Source organism: Accipiter gentilis, chromosome 14 (assembly GCF_929443795.1).
Source record: "Accipiter gentilis chromosome 14, bAccGen1.1, whole genome shotgun sequence".
NCBI lineage: Eukaryota > Metazoa > Chordata > Aves > Accipitriformes > Accipitridae > Astur > Astur gentilis.
The window spans coordinates 4,773,358-4,796,577 of record NC_064893.1 but is presented as its reverse complement, the minus strand read 5'-3'; the positions used below and the strand labels follow the sequence as shown (position 1 = coordinate 4,796,577).

The 23,220-nt window shown below is 42.9% G+C and overlaps 1 protein-coding gene across 2 annotated transcripts in view; it reads left to right on the top strand.

The window, feature by feature from the left end:
- Nucleotides 1–21,519, top strand: part of GLI3 (GLI family zinc finger 3) — a 210,176-nt gene extending 188,657 nt beyond the window's left edge. For both annotated transcript variants that reach the window (XM_049816123.1, XM_049816122.1), the window contains exons 11-15: nucleotides 10,702–10,851; nucleotides 11,443–11,607; nucleotides 14,122–14,412; nucleotides 17,685–18,012; nucleotides 19,184–21,519. In XM_049816123.1, the coding sequence (XP_049672080.1) occupies nucleotides 10,702–10,851; nucleotides 11,443–11,607; nucleotides 14,122–14,412; nucleotides 17,685–18,012; nucleotides 19,184–21,474 (3,225 nt within the window). In that variant the 3' untranslated portion in view covers nucleotides 21,475–21,519. The remainder of the gene's footprint in view (nucleotides 1–10,701; nucleotides 10,852–11,442; nucleotides 11,608–14,121; nucleotides 14,413–17,684; nucleotides 18,013–19,183) is intronic.
- Nucleotides 21,520–23,220: the final 1,701 nt, after the last annotated feature.

Below are 23,220 nucleotides of genomic sequence, written 5' to 3'. Positions count from 1 at the left end.
TTTCCTGAAGCCAGGAATCCTTCCTGCACCTCAAGCTGTAGCACTCCTGCCTGTAGCCAGCTCTCAGAAAGCCTGTGGGGAGAGCTTGTGTTCATGTGTGATGCAAAAAAAAAGGAAGGAAAGGAGGCAGAGCAGGCTGAAGATCATCAGTGCAGGGCTACGGTATAGGATTTGGGAGAAGACCACCTTCAGCTGCTATTGCATTGTAAAGGCCAACATGAAGGTTTCATCACTTAGTCAGCAGTGGGTCTTAAACCCTTCAGCAAGCAGCCTTTGTTCAGTCTTTTCTTCCAACCCTGGCCTTTTGAGCCAAGTTTGAATTCTTCATCACCGGTGCACATATTGCCTGGCTTCTTTCTCCCTCTGCTTTTCTCCTTGCTAGTCTGTCTTGAGTCTCTTGGTTTATGCTGCAGGCACCAAATGACCCTAAATTTTTCTCATGTGACCTTAACACAGGAGACAGGTAAAATCTGGGTGTAATTTGGGGACCTGAACATGAAGAGCATAAAAAACACGAAGTAAAAGTGACCCAAACATGGATATGTAAGGTTATTTTTCTTGAAGTGATTTTGATGCATTGCTGAAGTCTTGGTGAAGGTGAAAGTTGTAATGGGGTTCTACCTGTCAGGTTGCCTTTTCCAGAAGGGATTACCCTCCAGCAAAAGGCTTTCTTGCTGTTAGTGTAGCAGTTACATGCTCAGTGCAGCTCTCAAAATGTGCATCCAGACATGCACAGTTTGCACCAAGAAAGGTGCTGGAGTGAGTGGAAGTTGGAGGAGAGTTTACCAGCATCCATGCAGCAGGGTGGAGTGCGTAATACAAACTGCAGGAGTTGTGCACTGTGGCAGGGGCGACCAGGATGGCAGCCAGAGCAAGGAAGTAATGCAGACGGGTAGGAGAAGGTGGTTGGAAGAAATGCCAGGAGTGGTCAGCTTGCAGTTGGCCCCTTGTACTCTTTCAGGAGCAGTGGGGAGGCACTTCTTCCCTGTGGGCTCCTTTATCCCGGTGCCCCAAGAACTTAGTCATCCTCATGGTAACCCTGTTCCATCTTTCCCTGCTTCAGCAGTTCTCAGGCAAGCAGGGCATACCCTTGGAGGGCAGAGACATAACCAAAACATCCCCATCTGAGAACAGTTGACTTGAGCATCTAGTTTGTGGTTTCCACTTCCAGTTTCTTCACTTCTCTGCTGCAGCTCCTTCACATAAATGCAATTAGCCCTGTCCTTGGGCAGGTCACAGATTCAGGTGGTTGAAGAGAGAGGTGGAGCTTTATTTTTTTTGTTAACATCACAAAATACGGAAGCTGTGATACCTTGCTTGAACTATGGCAAATGCAATGCAGAGCATCAGCCCTGGAGAAACTGGCAAAGCCCAGTTATCACAGCAGCACACATTGAAAAATTATTTCCATACACTCAGAAAAAAAAAAGAGCAAAGAAAGCTGGAATTCCTGTAACATACCAGCTTCACCTATTAACCTCCCAGCTAGTAATACAAGAATGCAGTCCTCAAGAAAGAGATGGCACTTGATTTTAGACAGTTATGGAAGAGAACATCAGAGAAGAAACAAAGCCGAGAGTCATCAAAGCATCTTTCCTACCACTGTAAAAGTGGAACGATTAATGTCCACAACATTTATGTTGATGTTCTGGCAGAATCTCATTTATTAAACTTTCAGGTTTAGGAAATAAAGATGCAATTTCTGCCTGTTGCTTTATAGCTGCATGCTATTACACAGGAAATCAAGGGAGAGCTGTAAAACATTGCCCTTGATGGAGCTGCATTTTGCTGCTAACAGACTTAACTGTACTGTATACATGAATATATGTATATTAAATGAAACAAGAGCAAGATGTGATCTTACTGGGAAAGAATCCCCGCAATATCCCATAAGTTCCATTCCCTCCACAGAATATCCCAAAGCCTACCAAAAAGCTGTCCAAAACCTGGAAACATAGATACAGGCCGAGGGAGTCGGTTCCCAGCCTGACAAGCAAGCTGTGTTTGCCCTGTTGGTATTATATCACATCCATACTGTATAACTACTATATCAGAGATTAAAAGAAGGTCATGCTGTATTATGAACCGCTGTCTTTATTTTTAGGATTAGATAACTTTTCTCTTTTTTTCCCCCCACTGATTCTTTTTATGTCCTAAGGGCAGATCCTTTCTCTTGGGTCAGGAATGTAATAAGGCAGGTTTTCCTCTCTCCAGGATATTGTGTCTGTCTCACTGTGTTTAAATTGCCACAGAAAGCTCTTCTGAGCAAAATACAGTATTTTCTTTGTACAAGAGCCAACGATTGACGTATCCTTGGGGACTTCTCTGTCTTCAGCATTTAAACATACAAGTTGGATATGTTTAAACTATTGATAGGCAACGAAGACAACTACAGAATTTATTGCAAGAGAACAAAAGGAGAAGCAGAAAGAAAACATCTTTTTTTTTTTTAGCTTGGGGATTGAGAACTTTTATAGCTGTTGTTAGTGCAAAGAGATGAAAAAAAATAAACAGACCTATATTTTCAGCTGAAATGAAGAGGTGAGAAGGAAACAGTCCTGCTGGGTTATGTCCTTTGAATTAGCGTATTCCCGTTTATTTGTAATACAGTTTCACTTGTTTTAGAAAATAAGACTTCTCCAAGCCCATATATAAAAAATCATCTGATTCACCATGGCTTGGTTAAACAGCATTTGCGGAAAAAAGATGACTCCTGCTCAGGCTTATAGTAAACTCCACAAAATGAAAATGTTCTTTAATTATTATTGGTTTGACTGCTCTTGGTCTTTGTGCATTCCTTGCTTCTGAACTTGTATGCCTCATGAGACAAGAACAGTCTCTTTCCATGTGTTGCACTGACCCCAGATCTTTAACAGGTTTTGAAATATGACTGTAAACTCGGTCTTCTCCCAGTGGCAGCTGTGCTGGCCCAAGACAGCTGTTGACCCCAACTGCAACATCTCTGAGGTTCCCCTCAGTCTGCCCTTCACATGAGACCGCTCCCTCGGACGCTGGAGTCAAAATAGCCAGATTAACCCAAGCCCTTCAGACTGAGGCAGGTGAATAAGCAGTTTATGAGCTATTGAGGCAGTGATATTGGAAGTACGGCAACATCTTGCGAAGAAAAGGTGATGAGCTGTTTCGGGGCAGAACCATGCAGTGTCTCAGCGTGGCCAGAACATGGTGTGATCCCCCCCACCCGCCACTTTCCTCCTTTCTTACTGTTTCCATCCTCTCTTTCAGCCATTGGTTTCCATGCTGCCCTTCTCCTGTGCCTGTCATCCCCGTCCATCTATTTCTGTGGGCTGTCTGAAGTTATAAATCATCATTATTTTTCAGTTGACTTGGGCTTCTAATTTTGATCCCTCTGTTTCTTCATTGACTGCTATTGCCTATTCTCAAGGGACAGAGATGGGAATCCAGAACGGCACAGTAATAAATGAGCTTCAAGCATGAATTCAGTTGGAGTGCTGACTGAGGTCTAATTTTTTTCTTATAATTAAGTATTAACAGTCATGGACACAGAGTTCATATATTAAGTTTGTAAAATAGTGTAAGTTATATCTCCTGTTTTCCACATCCTTCACTCCCTTTTGAAATAACTGTCTGTTTGACTGAAACTTTCTTTATTTAGTGATTTGATTTTTTTTAATGAGTAAAACCTTTTTAGTTTTATAACACTGGAGTTACAAACATTTGCAGTAGGTATTTTTTTAATACTGTTTAAAAAAGTCACGCTCTTCTCTCTCATACGTAACCCCAAAATACCTGCTTACTGAAATGTGGTATGCCACTAGTCCTCATTTAGGTTTACAATCATGACCAAATCTAGGGGGAGTGGGGGGCTTCATTTGTTAGTAGTGGAAGACTTTGAAAATTAAGTATTGAGATTGAATGACAAGATCAAACACTGCAAGGTGAGGAGTGCAGTGTGCAGACAGAGTATTTAGTGCATTCATTACACACAGAGGAAATTGCTGTGCAGTGCTTTTAAGATCCAGCTGACTTTAACTGTGGGTATTCCATTTCAGCAAAGGTGTGAAGACTGTTGAGGTGCTGACCTGCTTTGGGCCAGATCAGTGGATTGTATAAATTGTCATGTTGCTAATCAGCGTTAGCAGAGATCTGTCACAACAGCATTTCTTAAATCTTCCATAAAGTATGCAAGACAGCTGCAGGAACTCTAATAGAATAACAATAAATGCATCCAAAGGAAAGGGAGCAGGAGTGGAGATAGTTATCTGAGCTTCTCCACGGGTATGTGCCTATGCAGAAGTGCAGAGTTCTTCATGTATAGCTATAGCTTCGACTTGGCTTTAGGAACTGCAACCAGCTTAAGCGTTTATGCCACCATAAAGGTTTAAAGCAGCTTAAGTGCTTCTTCCGTCTCAGGAACTAAAAATGGCTTAAGTACTTATATCACCCTAAGGACACAAGGTCAAAAGCGTACTCTTGACTTGTGCAGCAGGGAGGAAACATTAGTCTCTTGTGGTTGTTTAGCCTGGTTGTGCCTGCAAATGATCTTTACTAGGGAAAGGACAGATGGGATCCTTACCTATTTTCCAGCAGATAAGAGGAAATTAAAATGCATGCGTTGTTCTAACAGAGCGTCACAGAGGTTAGAGAGAGACACGACTGCAGTGATTGTAATGTGTCCAAAAAGTCTCCTGGGGATTTCACTCCATGGAGATGCAAGGGGTTTTTTTCCTCGTCGCAATGGGGTTTCTATTGTGGCAGGATATTTCCTGCCTCACCAGGACCTCCTTTATATCCTGACTTCTTTACAAAGCTTTTGTCTGTCCATCTTGCTGTGGATCGTGGAGTTAATCTTTATCGAGATGTTAATGAGATGGTAGGGAGGCCTGCCTGATGTCATCTCCTAGTTGCCTGACTACCTAAAATGGTAGCGAGGAGCAGTGAGGAGCAGTGATGAGCTGTGGATTGCATCCCTGGGGAGCAGGCAAGCATGCGTACTTGCTTAAGTGCTGCCCTGTCACTTTTCTGAATGCTGATACTCTTTTTACAATCACTCGGCTATCTCAGGAAGCTGTGTGGGTCAAGAACGTGGAAAGTATGCACACCACTCATGAACAAGTAACTACATTTACTGGGAATCAGAGACCGAAATACTTCTATGCATGTGGGCTTTAGCTTTCCTGGGCCTTAAGTCTACACCTTTACTGTGACAGTAGTAGTAGATACTCTTTCCCAAGGTTTCTTGTTAGGAGGGGTACATTCTCAAGCTATGAAGTACTCGGATGCTTTGGTAATCATCTCAAGTCCAAAGTGAAGAAGAGATCTGTACGTATACCTAAGTGAGGACAGGGATGTGTGAATTCTGTTACGCCAAGTCTTGCGAGCTCTGGTGTACTTCCCACTATTCTGGTCAAGAAGGCTGAAGTGATACTAGAGCCGGTGAAGAGGAGGGCTGAGAGGACCACTGAGGGGGGATGGACTAATGCACTCCTGGAAGTGGCAATGAGGAACCTGGGAACAAAATGACAGGCAGAACACAGACACTTCCATACCACAAGCCCCAAAGCAGGGTAAGAGCGGTAAAGAGGACTTGGTCATCTTAGAGAAGACCAGAAGGAACCAGCTTATTTAATTCAACAAATGAAGGCAGAGAGAGGAGTGCTGTGTGTCAATTAGTTGAGGGGAGGGGTGGGGAGGGAAAGAAATAAACACTGTGCAGGGAAGCAGAGCTGTTTGAGCTAAAGGATAGTGTTGGCACAAGAACAAATGAATATAAATTGGCTGTGAATAAATCAAAGCTAGAAATTAGTTGCTAACCAGCAGAGGAGTGAGTTCCTAGAAGAGCCTTCCACTGGGAGCAGAGGGAGCAGATCACCAATGTACTTAGAAGACGAAGCTTGCTCCTGTCGTGACCAGGATTATGTGTAGCAGTGCTTGCCACAGTGAGGGGTGGGCCTGATGACCAGGAACCCTCCTCCTGTTTCTAACTGTATGTGGGCTTAAGGACGAATCTACATCCCCCATGCAAAACACATAAATAAGCATGTTCCCTGCAGGACTTCCAGGTCAGGGACAGCTAATCCCCTTCCAAACCAGTCTCAGAGCTATCCAGTCTGTTACTGCCGGACACAATCTCTGCACGTTTCCTCTCTGCGGGAGAGGGGGGCTCCGCGACTCCCTCATGCAGCTGTGGGATGAGCTGTGTTTAGCAGCCGTTCCACTGCGATGCCTCTTTGCCATTCGCGCTTCATCTCCTGCACAGCAAATGCAGTGGCTCTGCTGGTTTGAGGGACTTTCTGTGGCAGTACAGTCCAGGGGGAGATTTGTGCTAGAAAGTGGCTTAAATGCTGCTGCTTCTTGTTGTCAGTAGTGAGATTTAGTGAGAAGTTATTTAGCGCTTCCTTTTTAAATCTTTAAAATACAGGGAAATAACTGTGAGAAGATAAATGTCCGAAATTGTCATTGTATAATTGAAATTAAACCAATTTTTGGCAACGGTGATATGCCTTCCGTTGTGCCACTAACTTAGCACATTATACCAATACAACATGGTCTTTTCCCAGTTTTCTCCTAGCATACGCTAGGGTAGTGTGTCTAGGTTAGAAAGCAGAATCAGGAGATTTTCCAAATATTTTTTGCTTTATCCACCAAATAACACTTTGCTTTCAGATGCAATCTCAGTTGCAGGTGACAATCATTCTTTTTGTGTTGTTCCTAACTCATTCCACCAGTATGAAGAGGCCTTCCTCCTGCTGTTTGACTACTGTGAGAGCACATTTGGCTTTTGTTTATGTATTGAATAGTTAATAGGTAGCAAGCAGTCAACTAGGATATGCTTTCTTCTAAAAAACACATGGAGGAGGGAAATGGAACACTTAAGATTATTGCAGATCCTACTTCCAGTGTTACCTCACATCATCTGCTGCAATATGGAGTAGCACGTATGGTGTGCGTTGACAATATGAGAACACATATGATTTAAGGTGTTCCCTTTTCAAATAGCATCTCTTACCAGGTAAGCATTTATGCTTCCAGGACACTGCAGGTTGTGCTGTCTGTTTTTTTGAGCTTCCCCAGTAAAGATGACAGGCCAACTTCAGCCTTGATTTCAGTGAATTTGGTGGCTTTTTTGCTCTGGAACTGAAATTCATCTCAGAGCTTCCTCCTTCAAAGCCAGGGCATTCTGAGACCAAAAATCAGTATTTAGGTCAGCTCCCTCTGTTCATTTTAGGGTATTTTTGAGCTGAATGATAATAGCAACATTTTTTAAAGAAAAGAAAATGAGCCAGGACAGACTGAGGTTTGGTAATGAGCATTGAAGTGGCATGAAAGTGACTGGTATTCTGCAAATGACCCCTGTTTAGCAGCTTTTTGGAGCTGTGTGCAGTGGGAGATAGCTAGTAGAATTCCAGCTTTTAATGGGGACTTTTTTTTTTTCAGGTCAAAAATTCTTAATAATACAGAGCTGGTGCTTCAGAGCCTTATGTTAGCAAACCTGACACTAGGGAGTAATATCATTGGCTTTCATGCGCCTATTTACTGTAATAAGGATTACCAACGTAAGTAAAACTTGCAGGTTTGGGCCTACAAAATTAAAAGAGAAGCCTTTTCACACCCTGAAACTGCATCAAAATTCAATTTCACCAGAAAAAAAAAAAATCCTTCTGATCTAGTCCCTGGAATGTGACATTTCATGGGTGTAATAAGGTTACAAACAGATTATAAATTGAAACCCTATAAATCCTTATTGTACTGTACCAAAGCTTCTGCTTTGCATAATACTCTTATTCCTGACTGTTCTTTGTTTTACAAGCTCAAAACTATTCATTCCCTCTCATAATAGAGACCAGGGAGCCAAAAACACCGTGCAAAATCCAAAGGTAATTATCTGAGTCAAAGAACTTGAATGCCAGAGTTCACAAACTTCTGAACTTTTCTAATTGACGTTGTTTGCACAATGAGACCTCCCTCTTCCTTTAAACATGTTGTAAATATTCTACATCGTTTCTGCCAAATTATAATGATAAAAAAAATCCCAGTGTAGATTCAGGTCCTGTTTTATATGTGTATAGTTCTGCCTACACGTCCATAGCAGATGACTGATCAGTTTTCAAATCACAGCTTGAGCAAGTGAGCCTACATGGTCGGGATTACAAACGCTTTGAATCTCCTTACCTGAGCACACTGCTGGTTTCTGCTCTTGGCCTCTTACTTGTGCTGATTTAATGTCTAGCAAGTGTCTTCTTCCAGACCAGCCTTCCAGTATTTGGGCACATTTATAGGTCTGCTAAAATATCACCCCTCTGCAAAAAAGCAATTGAGCAGCTCACCTGGGAGCAAAAGAAATTACCCAGATTAGCAGATGATGTCATGGGCTCATTTCTTCTGGGCTTTACCTGAAAGTGAAGATACTCAGAGGGGTTGAGTGAGAATGAGATGGCTTTGCAGGTGAGCTCTCAGAGGCCTCTTGGAGCATCAGAGCAATGAGGGGAAAAATGGCGCAAAGAGGGGTTTGATTGTAGGAAGAGCAGAGGGGATAGGAAAGGAGTGACAGGATAAGAGAGCAGGGCAGACGAGTATGGAGGGACACAGTTGTGCAGTGACCTGAGGGTAATCATAAGATACTTGACAGGTGAGCCAGTGGAGTGATGGAGAGAGGCGAATGATCAAGTCACCATCCTGGGCAAGCTTTGTCAGCTGCTGCAGTGAGCCTGGGCTGGGGAGGGGGTGAGGAAGGGAGTTTTACGCCCATGAGAAAGGCCGGTTTTAGAGGATGCTCATGCTGATAAAGGCTAGAGGTCTGGAGGGCAAGGAGGAAGCTCATTTGCAGGGACAAAGAGAAAAAGTGTCCTTTGAGAATTTCTCTAAGAGAGCATCCATGGGTGTCCACACAGTGGGAGGTAAAGGGAGGTGCTGTTGTGAACTGATTGAACCAGTCTTGAAGTTTTTGTATCAAAGGGAAAGCCTGTGTCACACACTCAATTTTCATTTCCCTCTTGGCCATGTAGGTTTAACCATGTTAACTCACAGTCTGTAATGTTTACAGAAAAATTTGGCCAAGAACTACTTTAATGCATTGAGTTTTGTCCCGTTACTTCTTTCTCTTTCGGGAAAGAAGAGTGCACGTTAACCTCATTGTACTTTTCCAATGCCATTTCACAGCGCAGGGCATCTGTACGCTTTTTGGTACAGGCATGTGTAGTTACAAATGGACTAGAGATCTGCACTTGAAACATAAACTGCAGATTACATGTTGTACGTTGTCCAGCACATCTGCTCTGTTCATGCGCTCTGTGCCCCATCACAACTTTAAAGAAATGGCAATAAAGTTTCAGAAAGAGAAAAAGAGCAGTCATCTTTTATAGGCAATGCACATGTGTTTGCCATGGTGATGCTGCATAATGGTGAACACGAGTGATTTTATTTGGTTTTCTGATTGTTTTCAGGACTTTAGGAAAGATTGGGATTATCTTCTTTGTGTTCCAGTATGAACTACTGAGTTTCTGTACGGCTGGCTTTTTCTGTGAGCTACTTACAGAGTAGATACATATTTCATCCCTGTCCTGTGTTCAAATATAAACTCTGGAAGGATTTTGTCTAGTACCTTAATGGAATAATCGCATTTGCTGAGAAATGCAGCCATCTAGTGGCACAGCTAGCAAGCTGTGGTAGAAGGTACAGAACCGGGGAAGTCTCTGTGGCAGCGTTTCTCCAAGAGGGTGCAGGAGGATGAGTCAGGTAGCTCCTGCTGAAATTCCAGCCTTCATAAACCTTTGAAAGGCCAGGTGCAGGGCACTTTTGTTGTTTTCTGAAGCTGTGCAAAAAATTCATCCAGTCAAACCTTGAAAAAACAAAGCAATCTTGAGGCTGGCCCTGATTCGTCTGCCCGTTTCTGCTCAGAAACACAGTCAGCAAGAATTAAGTCCATATTTAAATGCTCTGCTGAACTGGATGTTAGTGAAGGGAACAGAGCAAGCTGCTTTTCTGGAAGAGAAGGTACACAGCCCCAGCCTGTCTCTGGATGCACTCACGCAGATGACGCCACAGCAAGACATGTGCATGTGTGTCAACAGGCCTGGGGCAGGTGTCACTCCCAGAGACTTTCAGGCAGAACTGTACTTGCCAATGGCAAAAGCTGGCTTGATGGATGCTTTGGTGCTCAGAGTTTTTTGTTACTGCAGCGTGTAGGGTTTTGTTTTGCCTGCCACAACGTGTACGCTAACCCAATACCTTTACTGAAAGAAAATATGGGTAGTGGGGAGTGACTTAAAAGTTTTGGTGGAAACTTGGTTTAACAGTTCTGTTGATTTTTCAGGTTGCAGGACATCTTTTTAAAGGCCTGTTTTTGTAAACCTTGTTTGTGTTGAGCGGCACCTAAGTAAGGCTTCCCTGATCTGAGAAAGCATTACTCAATGTGAATCATGCAAGTGGTGCCATGCATGAAGATTATCTGGGATGCATTTAACAGCCTGTATCCCTGAGGCCTGATCCAAAGCCTGTTGACGTCAGTAGAAACAAATTCATGGGCCTTAGTGGACTTCCAGTGGGATCTGTAATTTGAACCCCGTGATCGCTTTGGAGCGCAGACAATCTTCTTACTCTTTCAGTACCGCGGGATCCTGGTTCACACCTGAGCCTCTGGTGCTGTTCCAATGCGAAGTTACGGTAAGGCTGATGACGATGTTACATTTCTGTAAAGCTGTAATCTCTCTTCTACCCAAACAGCATATAAACAATGACCATATACACGGTGAAAAGAAAGAGTTTGTGTGCCGATGGCTGGACTGTTCCCGGGAGCAGAAACCATTCAAAGCCCAGTATATGCTGGTGGTCCACATGAGGAGACATACAGGGGAAAAGCCACACAAATGCACTGTGAGTAAAGGGGGCTGAGCTCCAGGCTTGGACAGGGTTGCTGGGGCTGTGCAGAGAACAGAGCAGTGCAGATGCTGCATTCCCTGATCTCTTGTCTGTCGGACATTTGTTGGAGAAGAGAATACTATGTCTGCTTCCTTATCGAGCTCGCCCAGATGACAAGAGCTTTAGGAAGGGGGATTCACTGGATAATTTGGCCCACTTCATCAAGTTTAAAGTGCAAAGATGCCCCAAAAGGCATTATTAAACAGGGCTGAGTTTGCTTAATTATTTAAAAGCACTTTGTTTTACAGAGCTGGGTATTATTGCTGGCCACCAGCCTCCTAATGACTTTGCAATGGATTTCTGTCTTAGACGATGTACACAAATACTGTGCTCTCCTGTAAGAGAAGATTTAGATAATGCTAGAAGCATTTTAACTTGAACTGTGATGGGGTTTGCCTGGGTAAAATTAAAATCCAACAAATCAAAACAAAGTTACATTGGGCAAGGTTATGAAGGCTTGGAAAGTTTCTAAACTTTTATAGGTCAGCTTTTACTGTTTCCTGCAAGTCCAAAGATTAAAATTAATCCAGACTTACTTGTCTGCAGTTTGAAGGTTGTACAAAGGCCTATTCCAGACTAGAAAACTTGAAAACACACTTGAGATCTCACACTGGAGAGAAACCATATGTGTGTGAACATGAAGGCTGCAACAAAGCTTTCTCCAACGCGTCCGACAGGGCCAAGCACCAAAACAGAACTCATTCCAATGAGGTAAGTAAGCACAGCTTCAAAAGAATAATAAAATTTGGCATTGAACAGACTTACAATGTGGTCATAGCAATTTATTACAGACGACAGGCACAAAAACCCTCAGCAACCTGAAAGGAATGCAAGTTCTAAATGGCTTTTACCAGCACAATCATTCCATGTCATACACACCTAGAGAGGCTGCGGGTCATTTTATTAAGTGTAAGAGAGGTTTGAAGGAGCGGTCTAATGGAAACACATGGTTTCCCTGAAAAGCTGGGATGGTTTTTCCCTCTCTCTTCTTGCCTTGTCCCTATTTTATTGCCCTATTTCAGGTTACACGGGGAGTGACATTGTCTCAGTCTCATATCTTGGAGCCCAGTCTCTCCTCCTTGACCTGTTCCTATACTCCTTCACCTCTAGCCTAAATCTGGAAGTACTGGAAGGGCAGGACATACCAGCATGGTGACTGTGTGGTGTGGAAACCATAGCAACTCTATCCAATTTCCACAAGGCTTGTACCCTTCTCTAGCTGTCTGTCGCAGGCATTCACTAGGGCTGGCAGAATCTCCTGGGAGCATCCATCTTCTTCCAGTCCCCTGGTCCCTCCAGCATCTGTTGAGTCACAAGGGAAGCAGAGAGCATTGCACATCTCTGAGTTTGCCCTGTGCCTGCAATGTGTGCTCTCAGCAGCCCAGCTAACAACTGCACTGAAGCACAGCAGCAATTTTGTGAATTGTCACCAAGGTAGAAGGAAGTTCACCAAGTCTCACCAATAGCTGACTGAGCTTTTTTTTCATTCAGTGTCTGAACCAATCTGTTTATTGCCTAGTTGATGAGTAAGATCCTCTCAAACTTAAAGACATGACCCGTACTGCCTGTTTTTTAAGATCAGGATTTCATGTCTAACAGTAAGTCACCAAGAAAAATTTTCTGCTGCACATCATTTCTGGTAGGTACAGCCGCAAGGGCAAATGAAAAATTTCCTTCACCATTATTTCACAAAGACACAGGCTAATATTCTTGGGCAATGTATACCGATGGACTGCCATGAATCCCGTGGAAAGCGCAGACCTGATTCAGCACTTCCTCGCAGTGCCATTTTGGTTGTAAGTAGGTAACCTATAGACAGATTTAAAAGCAGCTGATATATCTTGATGCAGGTGTGCCTTACACATGTAGAAGAGAGCTAGCTGACTCATACTTCCATGGCATCTTGAGAAAACCTGCCTCAGTAGCTCAGCATCAACTTTAAATTGCTCATGATTGACATTTTTGCTCATATTCAAGTCAATGGCAGTGTTTTCCTGCTGATGTCAGTGGAAGCAGGCTCAGGCCTTAGACATTCATGAAAAAACTACATTTGTCAAAGGCTCCACAGTGCCATGTGTAAGCAGAGAACCCTTCTGAGGAACTCTGCATGAGGGTCCTTTCTTTTTTTTTCTTGAGGGCTAGTATAAATAAGACTTTACAATAGTAGTTTCTTGGTAACAATTCAGTAATAAAAGTGAGTGAATGATACTTTGTTTCCTGAGGCAATTGAAGAAGGGCTCAACTCTTCTTTCTACTCCTCTCATAATACAAGAACAAAGTTTTTGTTAAATTATAAGACAGTAAATTTACTTTATTCTACATTGCTTAGTGAAATAGAGAAATTCACAGACAAAGGAAGCAGGCTTTAAAAAAACCTGAGTGATTAGTTATGCTAGTACCACTAATAGTAGTAGCGCCTATATTGCTGCATTGTGAAAATGCTTATGGTACTGTATCATGTGCTTTGACATTATACTGGTGATCTGAAGGAGCCAGGAAAAAAAACGCTTCCTCAGATAATTCTGCCTGAACAAATGTCCCAACATGTTTTGAAGGGGGCTGTTTGCCTCTGAATGTCAAGGAGTAGGTACTGGGCATACTAGAAACAGGGTATCAAACTGCTGAGGGCAATGGACAGGATAGAAAATTAGGCCAGTCTTCATAAATTGCCATAGCTCTGTTGATTCTTCTGCTCTGATAAATCAGAGCTGTGCCAGTTCATATCATGAGAGGCTCTGCCCTCTGTAAACTATGCAGCATTAATGGGTACCTTCACAACTAAGGGGAATTAATAGGTTTGACTAGGTGCAGTCACAACTTGATAGGACAAGGGGTAATGGCTTTAAACTGAAAGAAGGTAGATTTAGATTAGATGTAAGGAAGAAATTCTTTACTGTGAGGGTGGTGAGGCACTGAAACAGGTTGCCCAGAGAGGTTGTGGATGCCTCATCCCTGGCAGTGTTCAAAGCCAGGTCGGGTGGGGCTTTGAGCAACCTGGTCTAGTGATAGATGTACCTCCGCATGGCAGGGAAGTTGGAACTAGGTGACCTTTAAGGTCCCTTCCAACCCAAACCATTCTGTGATTCAGTCACTGTAAAGACCATAAATGAGATAACAACTTCACTGTGAAAGTGTGTAACTGCAACACCAGCTGTGCTCCAAGTTGCTCTTCAGGAGTCCCACGTGGAATTAAATCTAATTCAAGTGTTTTTCCTGTCTTGGCAGAAACCATATGTTTGCAAGATACCAGGCTGCACAAAGCGCTACACGGACCCCAGTTCTCTCCGGAAACACGTGAAGACCGTGCATGGCCCGGAGGCACATGTCACCAAGAAGCAGCGGGGAGATATCCACCCAAGGCCTCCGCCACCGAGAGACCCAGGCAGCCACTCTCAGACCCGGTCACCAGGCCATCAGACTCAGGGTGCAATTGGTGAGCAGAAGGACCTCAGCAACACTACCTCAAAGCGTGAAGAATGCCTCCAAGTGAAAGCGGTCAAGTCAGAAAAACCAATGGTATGCAACACACTGTGCCACACCCTTTGTCCTTTTTCTTCTTGCAACCAGTTAATAATCCCTTTATGAAATGCTCAAGCCCATAAACTCTAGCTCACAAGGTTAGGTTTTGTGAGGTTTTCTTTTCGTTTACGTTGTAAAATGTTTTCAAAGCCTAAGAAATAGGAAATAAAAAGATTACATCTAGTCTGTACAATATGCAGTAAGTGCAGTGTTGGCAACTCTCGCAATAATTGTTTCTCTTAAAGCTCCATCTTTTGGAAACAGCATATTATGAGAAAATCACAGTTTTCATTTTTAAAAAGGCATTTTTTTCTACTCTTCTGTTTACAGAAGTTAAGAGAACGTGTATCCTGCAGGCTCAAAACCAGAATGCGAAAAAAACCAAGTCCAAAAGATTAAAATTATGATATTGATGATGATAATTTTTGGAGAACCTGGGGAAACAATCAGATTTTAGGGGCTTGAGGTTATCGGGTCATGGATCAAACTGAAGCAGGATAAATTGACTTTCTAAAACAGCAGGAGGAGATCTTTGGATAACATTTGATCTCTATCATGATGTGACCTCTTATGTTAATCTGATACTTAATTTAACTTGACCAAGTTAACCTAATTCCAGTTTAACTAAATTGAGCTGAACTAAGAGTCTCTGCAGGTCTTTTCACCGGTTTACCTTAATGTATTTCATTAAACCAGTATAGCCTTGAACATTGAAAGGACCTTATTCCATTTTTTGACATGCTATCTTAAATAAAGAAGTTCTTCTTTCATTTGCCTGCATTTCATGTGCCATCCATCCTCTCCACAAGGCTTAAAACTAGCGAAGGCAGTCACTCCATCCTGTTCCAAATCTGGGTCTACAATTCAACTGGACCTAACCCTTTGGGACTACAAATATGAGCCCTCCAAATTCTGCTTGTACTGTTAATCATGCTCCCATTCAAAGTGATTACTCGCTGAAATACGAGTTAACTGCTATATTGTGCCTAAGGCTTACACCCAAACTGTAGAGTATTAATCCTAAATTCAGAAACTTCCAAGGCCCCAGGGTTAACTCCCACTGAAGTCTAAAGGAGATCCTCTGCCATCTTTGGTGATAGCTGCCATAGATTACGAAGGAACAAAACCCATTCACCTCTTGCTTAGCTAGGTAAATCTGTAGCATTATTGAGGCATGTTGAGCGTAGCTGATTTTAACATAAATAAAATTTGCAGGAGAGGGGTATTAATGCTGATTGCTTACATAGTATTAAATATTTCTCACTGAAAAATATCTTCTAAAAACAATTCTGTATTTCCTGCTTTTCATTGCTTGTATGAATTAAGATATATTTTCTATTTTTCAACTAATCCAATGTCTTTTCTGTCTAATGCTCTTAAATGTCTTGTTCTAACTTCCTAAGGACAGTGGGTAATAAGGTGAGGGCATTTTAACTTCTCTGCTGTTTTTCTTATTGCAACATTATTTATGTCTTTATTTTAGCCTTCTGCCTGTTGTCCAATCATTCCTTTATTTAGTAATGTGCAATCCATCAAACTCATTCCCAAATGTAATGTGCTGTGAGCATTTTGCAACACTTGACATGTGAAAATCTTATATTGGTGAAATGTCTTCAGAAATGTCTTCACACCTTCCCCTCTAGATGAGACATCCATTTTTTTCTGTATTGCACATCTAGAAATGTATGTTCCCCATAACACGGTTCTTATTTCTGTAACCTACCTCACTGTGATTTTGACACGTGGCTGCAAGAACAGGCTTCTGACCATTATTACTCTTCTTCATACGGCATGGAGCTATTGTCCAGAAGCACAAACTCTCTTCTGTATAATCACTATTATTTCTATTCTTGTCACCAAATGTGCCGTGGCCAGGATTTGCAAATGAACTTGCTCAGTGTAGCCTCATAAATTCTAAATATCATCATTCAAGTTAGAAATAATAAAGTAGTTATTGCATCTTAATAGACTCCTCAGGGACATATGAAGCTACAGTAGTGCCATGAATCTGTGTCTTCATTCACTGATTTTAAAAGTGAGAGCCATCGCCGCTACCTCAGAAATCTAGCTAGCATTTGTCGGTGAAATGTACATAAAAATCACAGGCTGGCAGAAGAAAATTAACAAAAACACAGCAGAAACCCCAAAAGTGAATTACTTACATGAAACTGTTCTTGGGAGCAAAATGATACTGCATGCCCCGCTGATTTGTGATCACGCTGATACAACCTACAGTGAGATACTACGTCCAGAGACTTCTGTCTGTCTTGCTGTCTGTTTTGTCTGTCAGTCTGTCTGAGTGTTTCAGTTTGTCAGAGAAATTTTCCCATTCTTTTACAAGAACTTGTTGAGTATAAAAAATAAATCAAGCCCGTATTTCCCCACAGCAAGAATTCTGCTAGAGCAGCAGGGAACACTGCCTGTTAAGAAAGAAGAAGCTATTGTGGTGGGTTTATAACCCTGTAGGTTAGCAGCAGCCTGTACCGTGTGCTTAAATTCTTAAATTTAAAATCTTAAATTCTAATGAAACAAAGGATTTGACTGAGTAGATAATCGCCTTCTTGATTCAGGGCAGGGGTGGTATAAGTTAGGTATAAGAGGAAGTATAAGTTAGACCCTAGTGCTGCTAGGGTCACAGGACGCTGATTGTATGATCTAGTATTTTTTTTTCACTGACGCTCTGTCCCTGTTTCATTACATGCCAACATTTCAGGCCAACCACTGCTCGTAAAAATGAGCCTTAAGCTTGGAAAATACGTACGTTCTTTAGCCACAAGTCTAATTAAAAAAACCCAAATTCCAATGTTGTTGGAGTCTTGTTTGTTTGTTTGCTTGCTGCAAGCCTAGCAGTGTAAATTAGACCTTGTAACATGGCTGAATTCTGATTTGGTTTACTGAGCTGCAGCTTCAATTGGGAGCAGCACATATCCAAATTAAAGTATCCATACATACATGCTCACGAATTACATGAAGTGGTAGAAGCAATTATGGGAATAACTGAAATAAATGTCCCATGTAGATATAATGTATACTATCAGCAAGATATTAAAGTGGACTTTAATCTCGAGTTTTGCAATGGCATTCACTGCAGTTAAAATCAGTATCTAGAAAGCCTCTTAATGAATGATCACTGTTATCATTTAATGCTAAACTTTTCTTTACATTTGGTTTTCTTTGGCTCAGTTTAGACCCGCATTTGATGCAAGTGCTCTTGTTAACATTGTTTGCTTAATCCTCATGTTCTTTTGTTACTTACTTCACTCCAACAGACATCTCAGCCAAGCCCTGGTGGTCAGTCTACATGCAGCAGCGAACAGTCCCCCATCAGCAACTATTCCAACAATGGGATCGAGCTTACTCTGACCGGTGGTGGTAGTGTAGGAGACCTCAGTGTCATCGACGAAACCCCAATCATGGATTCTACCATTTCCACAGCCACCACAGCACTTGGCTTACAGGCCAGGAGGAATATGACAGGGACCAAATGGATGGAGCAAGTGAAATTAGAAAGGTTGAAACAAGTTAATGGAATGCTTCCAAGACTGAACCCCGTTCCACCTTCCAAAGCCCCGACCTTGCCGCCTCTCATAGGAAATGGTGAGATACACATAACAAGAGCAGTAACACTTTCTGTCCTTAAATTCGTTGCTTGCCAGCTCAATCTTGCAACCCTTGCAAAAGAGCAGTGCAGCTTATGAAACTCGGGAGCTGTGAGAATGGTTCATAAATTGATCACTTTCTGTTTGTCCCCTCATCACAAGTCCTACTACCCACCCTGAGAGAAGTCTGATAGTCCCATGTTTTACACAACAGGGGCCAGCCAGGGAGCCATGCATCATGTTTTAAATATTCCCTACAGTTAAAGGTTTGGACCTGAGATCATCATTATCCTGTCTTGTTTTGAGACAAGGCAGATGAAATAAATACCTGCCAGTTTATCGTATGGAAGTGTTTCAGATGAGGCTTTAGCAAGGAACCCTTTGCGTAGATGTGTTGGGCTGCCCTTTAAATAAAACATTTCCACACATATGGATAATCATATGTACAGATACTACTGCTACAAAGGGCAGATATCCATGACTGGGAGCAAGGCGAGATTGAACTCTGTTTTCACACAAGGAGCTGCTCATTGCCAAAACGTATGTCCCTGCTGCCTCTACATTGCCTACAACTAGCCTGTAGGTTTCTGCACTCCACCCAGCAGTGACAGCTCAGGTTTTCTGAAACCTGTTCAATCAAAAGAAACTACGTAAAATTAAGAAATGTATTCTGTTTGCTTAAAAACAAACCAAAACAAGGAAACCAGCAAAGATGTTTTGCAGTTGTTAGGAGTTATTTCAGGAATATTTCAAGATGTCTTAGAAATGACCTTGAATAGCCTCCAATTTGTATATTTTGCCATTCCATGCAAATGCCTGTTCAATTATATTTTGCCTATAAAAAGCTCCCTTATGAATGTGTCTTTCTGGCACATCAGTCAGCATAGCTGCACTGCAGGCTGGAGCACTACACCAGCTGATGACAGTTTGTGGCTATGGCCTATAAATTTTGTGTTGGGATTCACACTGAAATGTTACTCTTGAGTCTCTGAATTAGCTTTTAACCTAAGGACACAGTTTTTATCCCTACTTCTTTCTTGAAAGAGCACTGCTATGAGTTGCTGTGATGATGCAGGCTCTTCCTTTACTCCCCTTACTACTTTACTGGGTGTTTTCTGTACCAGTTTCTGGGTGGTGCCCCTTTGTTTAACTGTGAATTTTACCTCTAGGTACCCAGTCAAACAGCAGCTGCAGTGTAGGAGGATCCATAACTATTCTGCCGAACAGGAATGAACTTTCAAGTACGGACATCACTGTGTTGAACATGCTGAACAGGAGGGACAGCAATACTAGCACAATCAGTTCAGCCTACCTGAGCAGCCGCAGGTCCTCTGGAATCTCACCTTGCTTCTCCAGCCGGAGGTCCAGCGATGCCTCCCAGGCCGAGGGAAGACCGCAGAACGTGAGTGTTGCAGACTCCTATGACCCCATCTCAACGGATGCCTCCCGGCGCTCCAGTGAAGCGAGCCAGTGTGATGACCTGCCAAGTCTTCTCAGCCTCACCCCGGCCCAGCAATACAGGCTGAAAGCTAAATATGCAGCAGCTACTGGTGGACCCCCACCAACTCCACTGCCTAACATGGAGAGGATGAGCCTCAAAACAAGGATGGCACTCTTGGGTGACTGCAGGGAGTCTGGAGTATCTCCACTGCCTCCAGTGAATGTCCCTCGAAGATGTAGTGACGGTGGGGCAAATGGTTACAGCAGGAGGCATTTTCTGTCTCATGATGCTCTAGGAAACGGGACGAGGAGAGCCAGTGATCCAGTAAGAATGGCCTCCGACAACCTCTCTGTCCCTAGAGTCCAGCGTTTCAACAGTCTTAATAGCTTTAACCCTCCTGCTTTGCCTCCATCCATGGAAAAGCGCAACCTTGTTCTTCAGAACTACACCCGTTCTGAGGGTGGCGTCTTCCGCGGCTTCAGCTCCCCCTGTCCTCCAAGCATCAGTGAGAACATCGCCCTGGAGGCTGCTATGATGGAAACGGGTGGCAGTCTGAATGATGAGGATTTCCTGCCAGATGACGTGGTTCAGTATCTGAATTCCCAGAACCAAGGCATATACGACCACTTGTTGAACAATGTCCTAGACAGCAACAAAATGCATCACAGCTCAGTGTTAGGAAACAACAACCCCAGCAACTTTGACCAAGCCCCTCCACCGAGCAGTCAGCAGGCAGGTTCCGAGGCAAACAAGAGCGACTTGCCCATTCAGTGGAATGAAGTAAGCTCAGGAAGTTCTGACTTATCTCCTTCAAAACTGAAATGCGGTCAGCGGTCAGCAGTGCCGCAGTCGCGGGCCTTTGGACTGTATAACAATATGATGGTTCAGCAGCAGAACCTGGAGAAAGGCAATGTGGCCCAGCAAAATGGCTATCAGAACCTGGTGGAGAACAGTGGTTCCTACGGTTTACAGCAAAACACGGTTCTTGGCAGCGGAGCCGGTAATTCTTTCAGCGTGCAGCCCAATAAGCCTTACAGTGAAAGCATCGGCAGGCAAGCAATGATGTCTGGGGCAATGGACAATTCCTGTGGCATGGCAGTTCAAGGGCAGAAGCTAAGAAGCAACAACGTGCCAGTGAGTGGGAACCAACAAAATTTCGGCCATCCCATGGCATCCAGTGATCAAGCCACCAGTATGGCAAATGGGATGCAGAACAGGAATATCATTGAACAGGAATATTTGCAAAACCAACCAGTCGGAGATGGCATTCACTACCAGGGAGTCAATCAATCTGGTCAAATGATGCTAGGGCAGGTTAGTCCTACCTCACAAAGCAGCCTGTATCAAGGGCCACAGAGTTGTCCACCGGTGTCTCACACCATTGGTAGCCAGCCTTCAGGTTTGTTGGTGGCCAAAAGTTACCAGCCATGCTCTAATTACAGTGCCAACAGACGGCAAAACATGTTGAGAAACAACCTGGCACAACAGCAAGGACATATAAGTGATGGCAACCAGACATACAGGGTAAACACCATTAAGATGGAGATGCAAGGTCAATCACAGCAGTTCTGCTCTAACGTGCAGAATTACTCTGGTCAGTTATATGACCAAACCACAGGCTTTAGCCACCAAGCTATGAAAACAGGTTCTTTCTTTGGTTCAGAAGCTAACTGCCTGCTGCAGGGGACTGCTACTGCAAACGCATCTGAGCTTCTTTCCCCGGGGGCTAACCAAGTGTCGAGCACGGTTGACAGCATTGACAGCAACAGCCTAGAGGGTGTGCAGATTGATTTCGATGCTATCATAGATGATGGGGACCATGTCAGCTTAATTTCGGGAGCCCTGAGCCCGAGTATCATTCAGAATCTCTCCCGCAATTCCTCACGCCTCACCACTCCCCGAGCGTCTCTTACATTCCCAGCTATGCCCGTAAGCACAACCAACATGGCTATTGGGGACATGAGCTCTTTGTTGACCTCACTTGCAGAAGAAAGCAAGTTTCTTGCTGTTATGCAATAGACTTAAAAAAAAAAACAAAAAAAAAAACAAACAAAAAACAGAAAACCCTTAGGAGATAACAGATGAAAAAAAAAGACTCATATTTTTTAGTTGTGTATGTATTTTAGCAATCTCATCTCACCTAAATGGGATGTGTTTCAAGTATATTCCTTTTATGGAATAAGGACTCTGAAAACCCTAAAGTGTTCTAGGGAGAAACTGTCTTCCATTTCAGTTTTGAATCAGTATTGCTACACCCATTCCCCCTCTCTCTCTCTTTTCTCTCTCCCCCTTTTTGAACGTCTGTATGCTTCCTTTTTCTTTTTTTTTTAATTGTAAACCAATGTAAACGTGTGAAGTGCATGTTTTTGTTTTGTTTTGGGTTGTTTTTTAAAGAAAGGTCTGATGAAATGACTTTGCAATTTTCTGTTACTCAAAAGAATCTAGACCTTGTAAAACTGTTGCAACTTTTCCCCTTAAACATATAGGCACAAAATAACCAGGCACAATGTGAAGTGAGCATACAGTGATTAAATCCTTTCTGGATGCATGGGACACATCGCACTGAGGTGGACAACCAGTTTAGAAATGCACTGCCATGGTACCCTAGGCTGTAGTTTCAGAGTCATGGAGCACAAGAAATTAGGAGGTTCAGGCAAATAAGAAATGTAAAACCATCAGCCCTTTAATGCCTAGCAAATGTTTAACACATTTGTAAACACACACACTGATAGCTGTCACTGCCTTGAATAATGATACTGAGATTGTGTTATGTTTAATCAATTTCAGAGGAAGGGAAGGACCAGAAATCTATTCTTAGTCCAACTCTCATCTTTTGCAGTATTTGGTATTCTGTTTTCCAGCCTTCTTTTTTAAATGACTGGACAGTAAAATTATGGGCACATTTGGTGATTTGGGTAGTCTGTAATGCCTTCATTGCATACCACATTTGCGGAGAGACTATTAGGGTCTTATGGAGTATTTAACACAGTGAAATAACAAAATTGCAGTATTCTATACTGGGGACTTGGGGTTTTTTTAAATGCAAATTGTTGAGATGTAATTTGCTGAGCCACTAGTTTTTATTCACAGTAACAATTCCTTTGCCAGGAGAACTGTCTTGCACATCCCTTCTGGCACATACAGCTTCGTGGATGGATCGTATGTTTTAAATACGGTAATACCCATTGACATGACACACAGTTACGGCTTCAAGAGCATCATGGTCATGGCATGTAAAGCAAGTAGAAAACGAATGGCCCAGTTCTCAGACTAGCCAAATAAATCAAAGTGATTGCAAGCAATCTGAGAATCCTAAATGTTTTTCCACTGTATCCAGGCTTTACAAAATTAAGACATTTAAACTGCCATTAAAAATAGCAAAGAAACAAGCGGAACAGCAAGTATGTCTGGTAAACTAATTAAAACTGAAAAAGACCAGCCCAGCCTCTCTCTCTTGGTGACACCAACATGCATTTCTTTTCTTTTCAAAGCAAACCAGTGGGTCAATGCCCAAGCTTAGTTACACCAGCAAAAATTGGAACTAACACGCTGTTGTCATGAAGCTATTCGCTGGTAGAGCTGAATGGCCTTTGCTCCGTAAGTTGTAGCTCTTCTAGCATGTTTTTTGCTGTGCTGGGCTCCATGTCTGCACCCCTGAACACACAGTGCTCCTGGGTAAACAGGTTGGGATGGAGAACAGTTACAAGCCCAGGGTTTAAGTTCACCCACTCCTAGAAGCTGCATGCAAGTCCAGCCCTTCCAGAC